General features: G+C 46.6%; 1 protein-coding gene across 1 annotated transcript; it reads right to left on the reverse strand.

Moving 5' to 3' along the window:
- Positions 1 to 457: 457 nt before the first annotated feature.
- Positions 458 to 11,859, reverse strand: plbd2 (phospholipase B domain containing 2). The gene is made up of 12 exons (XM_007902322.2): positions 11,634 to 11,859; positions 9,928 to 10,021; positions 9,575 to 9,733; positions 7,952 to 8,052; positions 7,488 to 7,702; positions 7,008 to 7,102; positions 6,550 to 6,710; positions 4,142 to 4,237; positions 3,484 to 3,555; positions 2,896 to 3,048; positions 2,226 to 2,388; positions 458 to 1,415 (listed from the first exon to the last, which is right to left on the reverse strand). Exons 1-12 carry the CDS (start codon positions 11,828 to 11,830, stop codon positions 1,248 to 1,250), a joined length of 1,674 nt encoding a protein of 557 aa, XP_007900513.2. The 5' UTR covers positions 11,831 to 11,859; the 3' UTR covers positions 458 to 1,247.
- Positions 11,860 to 13,518: the final 1,659 nt, after the last annotated feature.

The raw sequence follows: 13,518 nt of genomic DNA on the forward strand, positions 1-13,518 counted from the left end.
TATTGCAAACAAAGGGGTCCCTTGTGCTGGGAGATTTTACTGGCAACGGGGAGAAGGAATGTGAAAGCGGCACAAGTCGCCAGGATATTTTCTAATTAACAAGCAATTATTTTTGTAGAGCGAGTCTGCGTGTGGTGGGGGGGCAATTGGAAACAGAAAATCTTAATGGCGACCAAAAGGAATTTGGGAATCATAAAATTAAGCTGGTGAGCAGAAATAGATGAAAGCAAAACAAAAAAATACCAACGGCTCAAAGCAAATCAATTCAGTTCAGAAGATCTGAAACTTCCTCTGTCGCTTTTCTTCAAAGAGTTTTTCAGCTCTTGTTCCCATCAGATCCTCACTTCTTTAGTATAATTAGCGCACAAAACGCAACGAGTTTCTTTTAAGAGGCGGAGGGGAAATCGCATCAAGCTTTGAAGCAGTCCACAAAGACAATACCTGATCACAGTGGAAGTCAGGTCTGATGTGCACACTTGTGCATCCGTTTATTCACAGAAGGGCAGAACCACCTCTCTTTTCAAGAGGTTAAACCTTTCGAGTTTTAAAAAAAAAGATAATTCGCACAATTTTTCTGCAGCCCGCACCAAAGAGTTAAACACTTCACAGCATCTTGCATTGCAAACTGTATGTATTGACAGCAACTACACTGGCGAAAACCATATTAAAAAAATCTGACATTTTACGTCAGATATCATCTGATGTCATCTACCTACAATGTGAGTAGTAATAATACTTGATTTGATATCACATCTTTTGAGATGTCTCAAAGCGTTTCACAGGATACACTGTAAAGTGAATTGACTGTATATTTTGTGAGTGATATATGTTTGCTGCTCACAGCTCACCACAATGTGGTGACAGGCTCCTGTCTTACTAATCATCCCACTTATTATTATCATTTGTATAATTATTAATCATCCCATCTAGTCTTAGACCGGATTAATCATTTTGCCTGTTTAAAAATATTTAAGATTGAGCAAATAAAAGCTGTTTGAAATGAAACGACTTGGTTGATCGGGTTATGGAATCGGTTACTCGTGATTATTTTTTTCTCTCTCTTTCCTTTTTGTTGCAATTTTCGCAGCACCGCAGGTGTTCGATTATTTCAATTTATAATCGTTGTCTCGCATTCAACAGTCATTCTCGTAAATGTAAAACGCGAAGAGCATTTTAATAAGAAAGGCGGCAGATGAGATCCTGTTTGTAGAGGGAAGTTTGGACACAGTAGATATTTTCTCTCCCCCTTAGCTCCACCTCACCATTACCGGTGGAAATTTCCATAAATCCGGGTGTCCCATATGGATGAGGCCACTATAGGAGGATTTGCTCCACTGGAATGGAGGCACCTGATCCCACGCCGGTCCACTAATCGCAATCATCTCAAAAGTCTTGTACATTTCAGAGGAGGTAACCTGCAAAGAAGGGCAAGAGAGCAAAGAGTATTTAAGTGAGTTCAAGCTGGGAGGTGGGGGGAAGAGGAGTGATTCATTGTCAGATGCGCTGTCCTTCAGGCGAGATATTTCAACTGCAAACAAACAATCCCCTCTGCCTGTTCAGATGGATCTTAAACTACTACTGGAAAAGAGAAGGAAGTTTATCCCCCCAGTGTCCTGGGCAGTGATCCTGCACTTAGGATTAGTCATTTCACCCCCTCCCCATCCCCAATTGATGTTCGTTTGCAGGACGTCACCATACACCCAATTTGGCCGCCGCGCTTGCCTACAAAATACCGCACTCAACAGCAATTACTGCGAACTGCTTTGAGATGTTTCGATTTCAAGAACCTCTCACTCCTCTACTAATCCCTTTATGCCCTGGCACCTCCCTACCTTTCTGACCTGCATTCCTTCCCCCCCCCCAATCTACTACCCACTTCCTCTCCTTGGCTGGCTCTGGCCTCCTGCTTGTCCCCACATCACTTGCCGCTCCACCATTGGTGGCCGTGCTTTCAACCACTACGCCCCGAAAGCTTTGTAACTCTTCCCCAGTCCCTCCGCCTTGCCCACTCCTTCTGATCATGACTGAAGACCTTCCACTTCGACCGTGCTTACGGTCACTTCTTCCCTCCCCCAGGCTCGGCATCAGGGCTCTGCCGCTGTTAAGCGCTCCAAGAACCCTCCCCACATGAAGGGCACAAGATAAATGCAAGTTGTTTCCACGGTATTAGGCGCCATGTCAAAACACAGGGATTGTAGTTGCTGTTGTTCTGTCAGATTTCCCACCTTCATGTCCGTGCCTCCGTGCGACCGGTGCTCCAAGGCCGGAAAGAGATACGTGCCATTGGCTGGGTTGAGGTCGGATCGAGAGGAGATGGAATTCTCCCCATTGGATGAAGGATCGCATCCCGGGTACTTGGACAGAGGGTCGTGCAGGTAGTCGTTATATCTGACGAACAAGATAAACGTAAAAGCAAATGAGAATCCAACCACGGCATCAAACCGACGAAAAATTCTGTTAACAATAATAATCCTTGCATTTGATATAGCGCCTTATCACACTGTTGAGACGTCTGACAGAAATGAATTAACTGTATATTTTGTGGGCGAAACGCAGCAACCAGTTGCGCACAGCAGTGCCCCACAAACAGTCGTGGATTGAATGACCAAATTTTTATTATTTATTGATTTTTTTGAAGGGATTATCACCCTCAGAAAGCAATCTGCCAATCGACTAACAACTGGGTTCCTGCTTACTGCTAGGTAATCAGATGCCAGTGGAAGAAACTTGCCTCAGGTTTCGCCCTGCCCCAGGAATCGAACCCGGGTCCTCTCGCCTGCGAGGCGAGTGCACTAACTACTGTACTACAGGACTCCACGGAGGTGGCTGAGTGCAAGAGTTTGGAACTCGGAGCAGTAGGCGAGGACCTGAGCCTGATTCCCCTCATACACAAACCTCATCAACTTGATCATTGAAGCCATGTCTGTGACCATCGTCTGGTTTCGACGGAATATCTTAGCACGGGGGTTCTTATCGTATGTAAACCAGTCCCCGTATTGCGCCACCAGAGGCAGGTTACCACTGAGATTGAAGATCTCTTCAAAATATCTACAAAGAACGAAGGGTTTGAAGGTTAGACTCCAGCAGTTACCCCCAACACTCAGGTGACCAAATAAAAAAAAATTAACAGAGAGAATTTTGTCCGAGTGTAAAACAGACATTTGGTTACGCATTTTGCACTGAATTTTTATTTTGTGCAGAACTGCAGAATTTAATAAAAAGTGAGAACAACAATCATCCTTGCATTTGATGCTGGTAAATGGAAATAAGCTTCAACACAAATAAGCTTAACTCAAAATAAAGTTTAAATTTGGTAGTGGCTTCCAAACATCTTCTGAAATAAAGAGCCTTCCATAATTCTGCACAATCTGAATATTGGAAAGACAAAATGCTCTGCCTCGCAGGCCGAGATTGGGCGGAAGGGAGATTTTCAGGCCTGCGTTAGTGTCTCATTGGCTGGGCAAAAGGTGAAAACTCACTTACGGGATATTGTAACTTGGCCAGTATCCTTGGCGCATCAGCAGTTCGGTTTTGTCCCTCACAACGATTTGCCCCCTGCAATTACACAGCGACACAACAGAGACTCAGAGAGCAGCAAAGGTTTAGCTACGCGAACATGTAGGAACCCACCACTCTTCAGAACAGATCCGAGGAGTTTAAAACTCTTGATAATGGGAGTCATGGCCATGTTTGAACAGCGTGCAAGAGGAAACACAACAACAACTTGCATTTATATAGCACCCTCCAAGCAGGGTAGCGTCTCAAGAGCGCTTAACCCACTGCGTAAACTTTGGTTCACCCCAGCCCACCCTGACAGCAGGTTATATCTAACCCAAGGCAGTTGGAAGAAATAGGTTGAAATTAGTGGTGGGGAGGGGGCGGGGAAGAATCAGAGAAATAAGTACAGATATGGTCCTGCTATAATGCAGAGAATAGGGTTGGAGTCCTTGAAACCAGTCCTTATAATCAGGGTCATGTCACGCACTCGGGTCAGGGACATCCCAAAGCCCCACTCCGTGCCCTGCAAACCCCCACTAAATAACACAACAGATGGGTTAAGACACAACCCCAAATTTGACCCCCAATTTGCATGGCGGAAAAAGACGTGGGGCCGGTCGGTCGGAGCTGGGTTCATGCTTACGGGATTTGTTCCAGAACCGTCAGCAGCTTCTCCTTGATGTCCGTTCTGCCCGGGATGAAGTAATTATAATCCACTATCATCCACTGGTTATTGTACCTGCAGAAGAAGTGACAGGGCAGGACATTTCAGAGCTAAATCAACGAATCGATCATCCTCGATACAGTGTTCTCTCGCGTTGCGAGGACTCCTCGAAGTGCTTCGCAGGGTATATGTAAAGTGTAGTGACTGTGCGTTTTTAAAAAGACGAACACGACAGCCAGTTTGTGCACAGCAATGTCCCACAAGCAGCAGTGAAGGTTGGTAGGTTCGATTTGGGGTCTGCACTGAATGGCTGATCTTTGACAGGAGGTAGGAGTTGTGGGGGCCTGTTAGTGACCCTGGGTCGCTGATCGCTCGCGAGAGACTCCACTGCGGCCACTGAACAAGGCCAGAATTGAACTTGGCTCCACTCCTCACCACCCTGCCCAAACATGCCAAGTGTAAGCTGAGCCCATAGTAACACTTGCTTCATGTTTGCAGGTGTCACCCATTTTGCTGGCGTTTCACACCATTACACACAAGAGGCAGCCTTCCTTATCCGAGCAGAGCTTTGGCAGCTGAGGGCTGTCCATTACTCCTTCCCCCACCCCCTCTGCGTCAAGGAAGACTGATCAGTAAACAAGGTGCACGCAGCCACATGATATTTGAGCTGATGGTAGCTGAACTCAGTTTTATGGGTCAGGAGTCTCATATTTTTTCAAGGGCTGTGTTCCTCATGCAAATAAATTCAACTGCAAACTCCTTTTGGAGGAACGACAGGAGTAAGTTATGTGGGTTGGTCGGGTTTGAATCCAGTCGGTCAATTTCCACGTGTAAGTGGGAAGTATGGAGCACGGGTTGGATACCTTCAGCATGTTGACAGGTTTCTGCTCAATAATACTTGCATTTGATATCGTGTCATTGAGACACTCAAAGCATTTACAGAATGTAAAGTGGATTGAGCACATTTTTAAAAAAATGTTTTTTGGAGAAATTGTTAGCAATGCGGAAAGCAATCCGCCAATTGACTAACAACAAGATTACATTTGCAAAGCGCCTTTCACGTCGGGAGGACGTCCCAAGGCGCTGGACAGTGTACAGCATTTCAGACCTGAGCTGGGGTCATGGGTGGGGGGGGGGGGGGGGATAGGGGGGCGACCAATGGCATGGTCGAAGAGGAGGGTTTTGAGGTGGGACTTGAAGGAGGCTAAGGAGGGGGCGAGGCGGAGTGATTGGGGGATGGAATTCCAGAGGTTGGAGGCAGAATGGCTGAAGTCTCTCCCGCCAATGGTGGGGCAGGTGGGTCGGGGGCGTGGAGCAGGCCGGAGCCGGCTGAGCGAAGGGAGCAGGCGGGTTGGTAGGGGGTTAGGAGGTCACAGAGGTATGGTGGGGCGAGGCCATGGAGGGCTTTGTAGGTGAAGACCAGAATCTTGAACTGGATCCTCTGAAGGATAGAGAGCCAATGGAGTCGGGCGAGAATGGGGGAGATGGAGTCACAGAGTTTGGTGCGGGAGAGGACATGGACTGCAGAGTTCTGGATTATCTGCAGTCTATGCAGGGAGGAGTTGGAAAGGCCAACAAGCAGGGCATTTGCATAGTCGAGCCTGGAGGTGATGAAGGCACGAACAAGAATTTCAGTGGCCTGAGGGGTGAGGTAGTGGTGGGATGTTATGGAGGTGAGGGAAGGCAGAGCGGGTCATGGCTTGGATGTGGGGAAGAAGACATTTGAGGGTCGAACAAGACACTAGACGTGACAGTGCGGGGGCTGGAGGAGAAGCCGTTAGAGGCAATAAAAATGGGGATGGTGAGAGAGATAGGAATCGAACCAGGCAAGGGCAGATCCGCGAAGATTAAGCAAAGAGGAGAGGCAGTGTTTGAGGATGGAGTGATTGACGGTGTCGAAGGCGGCAGAGAGGTCAAGGAGGCAGAGGGAGGCCTGATCACAATGTTCATTCTGATGTTCAGAATGTCATTAGTGACTTTGACCAGGGCTGTTTCTATGCTATGGGCAGCGCGGAAGCCGTATTGGAGGGAACGAGAGAATGGAGAGAAAGAAAGGAGTGGAACTGGGTCACAACGACTTGTTCCAGGACCTTGGAGAGGAATGGGAGGTTAGAGATGGGGCGGTAACTGGAGAGGAGGGATGGGTCCAGGGAAGGTTTTTTCAGAATGGGGGTGATGACGGCTGTTTTTATTGGGGTGGGAACTGAACCGGTGGACAAGGAGAGGTTGATGACGTTGATAACGACCGGGTTCCAACTTACTCCCAGGTAAACAGAGGAGTGTGGAAACTTGTATCAGACACCTGGCCGACCAAAACAAAACCCTTAAGCCAACTCACAAGACAGTTGTGCGATTCAACGAAAAGGGAAGTCAGATTCCCAACTTACGTGCCGCTGTTGAACCTCTTGAAAACGGATGCCCACTGCTCCCCGTTCTTGGCCAGTCTATTTGCGACGATGTTTCGCAACCATTCCATCACAGAGCCCACCGGCTGCACAAACTTCCACAGGTCTGGGTTATTGTTTCCTATTGTGGTTTCCAAGGTCACCTCAAGCGTGAGAATGAAACTCCTGTTGTTATTCTTTCAATATCCAAGAATTTCTCCAAATGACTGTGGCATTTTAAAATCTATCGCTGGACTTAATTCACAACACAAAATTAGAGTTGTAACAGCGCCTTTCATGCCGGGAGGACATCCCAAGGCGCTGGACAGTCAGGGATTTGGAAACTTGTTACAACAACAACATGATTTATATAGCCCTTCATTCAGGGCAGTATCTCGGAGCTCTTAATGAGTTACCGCCCCTCATTAGGTTGCAGCCTCTCTATAATACAAACAGCTCACCAGTCCACTGCTCAAGATGTAGAAATCATCGCCAGAAAAGATGACTCCCGGGTATGATGAAAACGACTGTACATTGCCTGGGACGGGCACCGAACCTGGAGAAAAAAAATATCAATAATAATTATAATAATAACTACATTTGATACAGCACTTTTCACATCAAGGGGGCTTCCCAAAGTGCTTCACAGGATACACTTATAAAGTGACTGTGTGTTTTGTGGGCAAACGTGGCAGCCAGTTTGTGCACAGCAACACCCCCACAAGTGAAGTGAGTGGCCAATTTTATTTGGGGTATTGTTGGCCAGGACACCAGCTGAGAGAAACTTCCTTCTCATTTTGAATAGTGCCATGAGATCTTTATTTGTAGGTGATGGCTTGGCAATTGATTGTTTAAAGAGGTTAGGGGCGCTGTATCTAATGCCAGGATTATTATTATCATCATTATAACATATTTAGCTATTGGAAAAATCACGCCCATACCGTTTGCAGAATAGCTAAAGGAAAAATTGTATTTCTTGATGATTCGCAGCATTGTCTGATAGTTGCTCCAGGTATCGTGAGCTACAAGCAGTTCCTTGTTGCCAGGCAACAGTTTGATGAGGGCGGAGCAGGAGCCAGAGCCAGTCACTACACCATCATTGGTGTCGTTCAGAGCGGTTTCCAGGTCTTCCAAATCACCACCCATCTGAAACAGACTACACACCGCGGTGTTCCCTTAATAAGCAGGACCCACAGAGGCAGAGCAGCAACAACTTGTATTTACATAGCGCCCCATCACGCAGAGCGCTTGACAGTGGCGGGGCATGGCACCAAGCCGGGGGGAGGGGAAGGTGACCGTAAGCGCGGTCGAAGAGGAAGGTTTTCAGACACGACCCGAAGATGGGGAAGGAGTGGGGGCAAGGTGCCGGGATGCACGGGTGGGGAATTGTACGCAAGATGCTTACATGAATCCGAAGGGATTGATGGAGAACTTCCCAACAGGAAACGAAACCCGGTCGTTGTAGCTGTCCTCCAACCCCTGAAGTTGGAGCAACGTCAGCCTAATCTAGCACAGCACAAAACTCTGCATTAAAAACCAGTAACATTCGTTCAGTTCAGACTGCGCACTTCCCTCGGCAAAGATGACTAGTGCACAGCAATGTCCCCCAAACAGCCATGAAGTAAGTAACCAATTTTATCACAGAACCCTACAGCACAGAAAGAGGCCATTCGGCCCATCGCACCTATGCCAGCTCCTTTTAAAAAAAAGCTATCCAACTGGTCCCACTCCCCCGGTCTTTCCCCGTAGCCTTGCAAATTTTATTTTATTATTATATTATTTTATTATAATTATAAATTATAAATTTTATTCTTTTCAAGTAAATATCCAGTTCCCTTTGGAAAGCAATTGTTGAATCTGCTTCCACTGCCCTTTCAGGCTGTGCGTTCCCGATTGTAACAACACGCTGCGTTTAAAACAAAATTGTGCTATCAATAGAGCCAGACTGGACATTATTTTTAATCATTAGCTTTACAGGCCAAGATTTCTGGCTAACCAGCGTGATTGACCAGTGTAGTAGGTCTGTTAGACAGAGTTAGTCAGGAGTTCAGCATAACTGCTGACTGATCACTGAATGGGACTCTCACATAAACAATGTCGTCCCCATTCCTTTCCTACCTATAGCTGTAATAAGGAGAATTTACTGTTGGAGGTTTCTGCTTTTTATGCAAAAGCAGAAAGAATAAAGCGCTCTGAGATACTGCCCTGCGTGGAGGGCGCTCTATAAGTGCAAGTTGTTGTTGCATAAAGAGTTTTGTGCCCAAGAGTGAGGCAAATAGCTAGTTTTATACAAGTTTACTAAATGGGAAAGGTGAGGGGGAAAAAAAGGGATCATAGAATCTTACAGCTCAGAAGGAGGCCACTCGGCCCTTCGTGCCTATGTCCAGCTCTCTGAAAGATCTACCCAACTAGTCCCCCGCACCTATCCCATAGCCTTGCAATTTTTTTTCCTTTTCAAGCGTATATTCAATTACTTTTTGAAAGCTGTTGTTGAATCTGCTTCCACCAGCCTTTCAGGCAGTGCATTCCAGATCAAGTGGAAAAACTTAGGTTCCGTTTTAAGAATGTGTTCATTATCAGTAGTGCAGATAGATTTTCCAGGTTACTGAATAGGTAGCAAAACCACTTGTCGATGCCATTTGACATTGAGCTGACGTCGTATTGCTAACACACTGTTCCGCTCATCCCACAATCCACTCAACCAGCCAGTAACCTTTGACGGACCCTTTCCTCCAGTTGTTACAGAGACTCTCGGCAGCATTAAAAACAGCAATGCTCTGCCCCGACCTATTAACGCAACCCAAGCCACGACTCTATTCCACTCTATTAATAATAATGCTACTAGCTATTTGATGTAGCGCCTTATCATGTCTTCTAGAGGTCTCAAAGCGCTTCACAGAATATACTGTATAGTGTAGCGTAGGTCTGTGAGTCAGAGATAGCGAGTGATGCGCCTTTTGCTCCCAGTACTGGAAGCACAGAATCAAAGCTTTCAAACTCTCTCTCTCACCTCTCCTCCAATCCTTACCTGATACCAGTACTCGTCCTCTTTTGCTTTCACCATCTGTCTCTCCATCCACGCCAAGTTGGTCTCGATGTAGTTCCTGAGCTTCTCACAGTATTTCGTCTTGTACTTAAAGGGCCCACAGTAGTTGAACATCGTGTTCATCCAGTGCATGTAAATAAGCTTTCAAAAAACATTGAAACCAACATAGAGGTTAATACTGGGCTAAACTCAACCTCAAGATTTACATGCAAAGACCATATTGTCTTAAAATGTAAGATTTCTGAACAGTACATCAGGGCAATAATAATAATCCTTGGATTTAATATACAGATCGTCAGATAAAAGTTTTATTTCGTAAAAAGTAAATAGGTTACCGGCTGGGTAACAGCAGCTTCTACCACTCCTGCTGCGTAGGCCTGAATACTGTCATTGTATTTCCCATTTGTCCCAATCTCAAGAAATGACCAGCTGCAGAGAGAGAGAGAGAGGTTTAAACATCAGATTAAATTTTTCTTGAAAGAATATAATAATCGTTGCATTTGACACTGCGCCTTGTCACATCGTTGAGATGTCTCAAAGCGTTTTCAGATTATATTGTAAAGTAGATTGACTGTGTATTTTATAGGTTTATAAAATAAAAACACATTTAAAGTGAGAATTTATTGTTTATTAGAAGAACTTAAAAAAAAAGCAAAACAACCATAATCCTTACATTTGAGAGCGCACCTTATCAAGTCATGATGTCTTGAAACACCTCACAGAATTTTCTGTTAAGTCTCTCTTCCTTCCCAAACCCCAACTCCATTGTCCCTCAAAGGATCAAACCCTCATCAAGGTGACCCAATACAACAACAACAAAATTATATTTATAGAGCGCCTTTCACGTCACGAGGACGTCCCAAAGCGCTGAACAGTCAGATGTCGTCGCCCGAGCACGGGAGTAGGGGTGAGGGAAGGCAGAGAGGTGGGAGGGAGACCAAAGGCACAGTCGAAGAGAAGGAAGGGTCTCGAGACCGACCTTGAAGGATGCAAGGGAGGAAGCGAGGCGGAGGGACCATGGGATAGATGACCTTTGAGCTACGTTGAACAAAATACACAGTCAGTTCACTTGACGGTATATTCTGTGCTATGGCCTTAAGCCGTCTCGTCAAAGCGATAAGGCGCTACATCAAATGCAAGTATTATTATTATAGAAAACTCAAGTACTGCATTTCCACGCAGTCATTCCATCGAAGCGCTTTGAGACGTCGCAACAACATGATAAGGCGCTACATCAAATTGCAAGGATTATTAATATTTATTATTAATATTTATTATTAATAAGCATTACTGAAACCCCCGAAGCGATGCTGTTGGCAAACTGGCTTGTGCTGTTTTGACTCTGGGAGCCTCCAGGAGTGTGTGTGTGTGTGTGAACAAGTTGATCATCATCAGGGCCCCACTTTTAACAGTGAAAACCAATGGGAACACCACATATACTCCTCCCTTTTTGAAAGAAAGATCCTCACACAACACACCAAACACACCACAAAACACAAGACACACAACACACACACACACCAAAACACAACACACACACAACAACACACACACACAACAAAACACAAGACACACACCACAAGACACACAACATTGCACAACACAGGTCCTGTGAACGGTTAAACGACAATTCCTAAGAACGCAGATTAAATGGAATCGAAATGGGACAAAAGATGATGGAGGGGGTGAAACCCACAGCTGGTGCATTGTTACACATATATCCCCTCTCTCCCCCTCTCCCCCCTCCATCCCCTCCCCCCCCCTCTCTCCCCTCTCTCCCCCCCCCTCCCCTCTCCCCCCTCCCTTCCCCATCCCCCTCTCTCCCCCTCCATCCCCCTCTCTCCCCTCTCTCCCCCCTTCCCCCCTGTCTGCCTTTGGGGTCAGCACTCACCCCGTGGCTCTGATCTCCCTCTCCCCCTCCATCCCCCTCTCTCCCCTTCCCCCTGTCTGGCTTTGGGGTCAGCACTCACCCCGTGGCTCTGATCCCCCTCTCCCCCCTCTCCCCCTCCCCCCCTGTCTGGCTTTGGGGGTCAGCACTCACCCCGTGGCTCTGATCCTGTCTGTGAGGTTGGCCCAGGCGATGCTGTGGGGGTTCAGTCCCCCCACCACCCGCAGTCTCCCCGAGTGCTCATCCAGGACCACGGATCGGAGCAAGTGACCGCGGGCAGAGGGGCTGACACCGACCGCCGCCAGGACCAGCAGGAGGGGCAGCCCGAGCCCCCTCACACCCACACACATGTGTCCTTCTCCCCTCCTCTCTGTCTGTCTGTGCGTGTGTCTGTTTGTCTCTCTCTCTCTGTCTCTCTGTCTGTCTGTCTGTCTGTCTGTCTGTCTGTGTGTGTCTGTCTGTGTCTCTGTCTGTGTGTTTGTCTCTCTCTGTGTCTGTCTGTCTGTCTGTGTTTGTCTCTGTGTGTGACTGTGTCTCTGTCTGTGTGTGGGTGTCTATCTGTCTGTGTGTCTGTCTGTGTGTGTGTCTGTCCCTGTGTGTGTGTCTGTCCCTGTGTGTGTGTCTGTCCCTGTGTGTATGTCTGTCCCTGTGTGTGTGTCTGTGTCCCTATTCTGTGTGTCTGTCTGTGTGTGTCTGTGTGTGTGTATCTGTGTCCCTGTCTGTCTGTCCCTGTGTGTCTGTGTCCCTGTCTGTGTGTGTGTGTGTGTCTGTCCCTGTCTGTCTGTCCCTGTGTGTCTGTGTCTGTGTCCCTGTCTGTCTGTCCCTGTGTGTCTGTGTCCCTGTGTGTGTGTGTCTGTCTGTCTGTCCCTGTGTGTCTGTGTGTCTGTGTCCCTGTGTGTCTGTGTCCCTGTCTGTGTGTGTGTCTGTGTCCCTGTGTGTGTGTCCCTGTGTGTGTGTCCCTGTCTGTGTGTGTGTCTGTGTGTCCCTGTCTGTCTGTGTGTGTCTGTGTGTGTGTGTGTCTGTGTGTCCCTGTGTGTCCCTGTGTGTGTGTCTGTGTGTGTGTGTGTCTGTGTGTCCCTGTGTGTCTGTGTGTCCCTGTGTGTGTGTGTCTGTCTGTGTGTGTGTGTGTATCACCCGCTCTCGGCTCACGTGACACATCAGCTGTTTGACTGTAACAGTTTCCTGCACTTCCGCCTCCAGTAGAATCCGCCCTTCGCTAAATCAGCAGTTTATTTTGCTGCACTTTTGTACCCGCGACCGATCTTTACGAACCCACATATATACACACACACACACATATATATATATATATATACATATATATGATACGCTAATGCGGGAGTGAGAAAAAAAAAGAAGGAATAAATAAAAGGATGTGATGAGTAATTTGTTGTGTGTGTGTGTGTGTGTGGGAGAGGAGGAGGGGAGAGGTTCACAGAAATATTTTTTTTACCCAAACTGCACAAAAATTTGAACAGAATCCAACAAGGAAACGTGGGAAATGTGTTTCCTGAAGTGCAAATGGAGCTCACATGAGCTGGACTGGTAAATACATGACGTGTGGTCAATGCACTGCCTTCTATTCCTCTTATTTTTACCTTTCTTTTTCTCTCTCTCTCTCTCTCACTTTCTCTCTCTCTCTCTCTCTCTGGTCGCAGCTGCTGGTTGGGTTTTGTTGGCATAAAGGGAATCAAATCAGGTAATTGACTGGTCTCCCAATTCGGTTCAGGTGTGGACACACAGTTTAAAGACCAGAGCATTTATTTCCCATTGAAACCAAACGAAAAGGATCTCTCTCTCTATCTCTCTCTCTCTCTCTCTATATATATATATATATATATATATGTGTTGGTTTCATTTACTGCTAACGTTTGCTATTAACTTGTTAAAGTCATTCACTTATATCAAGAGTATTTTTTTTAAAAAAGTGCTGTAGGCTTGTTTGTAAGTAAGCGAGTGTTTTTTTTTCATTCTTTTTGGAGAAGAATATGTTATTCTGAGCAAGTTTAATCATTCATTCATTCACCCTTTCTGATGT

Source organism: Callorhinchus milii, unplaced genomic scaffold (assembly GCF_018977255.1).
Source record: "Callorhinchus milii isolate IMCB2004 unplaced genomic scaffold, IMCB_Cmil_1.0 Scaffold8, whole genome shotgun sequence".
NCBI classification, from domain to species: Eukaryota; Metazoa; Chordata; class Chondrichthyes; order Chimaeriformes; family Callorhinchidae; genus Callorhinchus; species Callorhinchus milii.

Bases quoted from the DNA above. Each gene is read 5' to 3' on its own strand.
- plbd2 (XM_007902322.2), bottom strand. From the start codon at position 11,830: ATGTGTGTGGGTGTGAGGGGGCTCGGGCTGCCCCTCCTGCTGGTCCTG. The intron at 7,103-7,487 runs GTATGGGCGTGA...TTTTTTCTCCAG, and splicing joins CTTTAGCTATTCTGCAAACG to GTTCGGTGCCCGTCCCAGGC. The intron at 4,238-6,549 runs GTAAGTTGGGAA...CTTCTTCTGCAG, and splicing joins AAGAGGTTCAACAGCGGCAC to GTACAATAACCAGTGGATGA.